Here is a 1,536-nt window from a genome sequence, read left to right on the forward strand (position 1 = left end):
GGGGCTCAGCCCGCGGCTCCCCGCTGCAGGGTTCGCCCCCCGCCGCCCCTTCTCCCGCCCCGGCCCCCTCTCGCGGCCGTCCCGTCCCGGCGGAGCCCGCGGAGCGCTCGGAGCGGAGGGCGGCGGGGATCCGGGCGGCTCTCAGTCCCTCCGCCGCCCCTGCGCCCCCCGGCCCGGCCCGGCCGCGGCCCCCCGGCGCCCCTTCCTTCCCTCTCATCTCCCCGGGGCCGCGGCGGAGGCAGAGGCGGCGGCGGCGGGGCTCGGCGCGGCTTAAGGCTTCTCCGTGCACTGTTTGCAGAGACTGGAAGAGACGCTGTTGAAGATGGCACATTTCTCCGGGCAGGAGGTGGCGGGAGGCAGCCCGGCGCTGAACGGGTACCCCGCCGCCTGCTCGTAGGCGCCGAGGGCGGGATGCAGCGCGGCCGCCGCCGCCGCCGCCGCCGCGGCGGAGCTGGGCAGGGAGGCGGCCGAGATGGCCTGGCCCTGGTTGAGATAAGCCACGAGGCGCCGCATCTCCTCCAGGGCCTGAGCCTGCATGAGGATGTAGTTCTTGGCCAGCAGCAGCGTGGCGATCTTGGAGAGCTTCCTCACCGAGGGGCTGTGCGCGTAGGGGATGACGGCCCGCAGCTCGTCCAGCGCGTCGTTCAGGTCGTGCATTCGCCGCCGCTCCCGCGCGTTGATGTTGAGGCGCAGCGCCTTCTGCTCCTTGGACTTCTTGCTGCCGCCGTGCCCGTGCCCGTTGGAGCAGCCGCCCTCGGCAGCCTTCAGCCCCCCGCCCCCCCCTCCTCCCGGGCCGCCGCCGCCGCCGCCGCCCGCCGCCGGCGAAGCGTCGCGCGGGTCCCCCCCGGCGCCGCGCAGCAGCAGCTCGCAGCGGCCGTCGCTGTCGTCGTCGGGGCTCTGCTCGCCGCCGCTGCTCTCGGCCACCGAGCTGCGGCTGGCGCTCTCGCCGTACTTGACGCAGACGGAGCCCGGCGGCAGCGCCAGCGGGTCTCCGCCGACGCCGGGCTGAAGCAGCGCCTCGGGCTCCGGCGCTTCGTAGCAGGCGAGCGGCGAGGGCTGGCGGTCGCGCGGGTGGGAGAGGTCGAGCCCCGGGGGCGAGCGGAAGGCGGACTCCATGCGCTTGGCCGAGGCGGCGAGGCTCTTGTGGAAGAGGTCCTCTTCCGCGGGCAGCCCCAGCGCCCGCTCCATCGGCGCCTCCGCCTCCTCCGCCCCCCTCAGCTCCCGGCCCGCTCCTCCAAGGCTCCTCCGCGCCGCGGCGGGCGGCTCCCCGGCGTCCCGCGGGCGAAAGGCGCCTCCCGGCTCCCGGCGGGGCTGCGCCGCGCTCGGTGGCCCCGCTCCGCTCCGGGTTCCGGCGGCGGCTGGCTGTGCTCCGGCGGCGGCTCCCGCTGCAGCTCCGGCTCCGGCTCGCCCTCAGCAGGCGCCGCGCTGGGGCATTGTGCGCTGCCAGCCGCGCCGCTTCCACCGTTTATCTTGCTTGGATTCACCTTCAAGAGATTTCCGGACCCATCAACCAGCAGCCGCCGCAGACGGGGGAGT

At 76.2% G+C, this 1,536-nt stretch overlaps 1 protein-coding gene across 1 annotated transcript; it reads right to left on the minus strand.

Annotated features, from left to right (window-relative positions):
• Nucleotides 1–270: 270 nt before the first annotated feature.
• Nucleotides 271–1,188, minus strand: BHLHE22 (basic helix-loop-helix family member e22; the record flags this gene model as incomplete). The annotated part of the gene is made up of 1 exon (XM_079533663.1): nucleotides 271–1,188. The coding sequence occupies one exon, from the start codon at nucleotides 1,186–1,188 to the stop codon at nucleotides 271–273; it is 918 nt and encodes a 305-aa protein (XP_079389789.1).
• Nucleotides 1,189–1,536: the final 348 nt, after the last annotated feature.

This window comes from Tetrao urogallus (assembly GCF_951394365.1).
Source record: "Tetrao urogallus genome assembly, chromosome: 3".
Lineage (NCBI taxonomy): Eukaryota > Metazoa > Chordata > Aves > Galliformes > Phasianidae > Tetrao > Tetrao urogallus.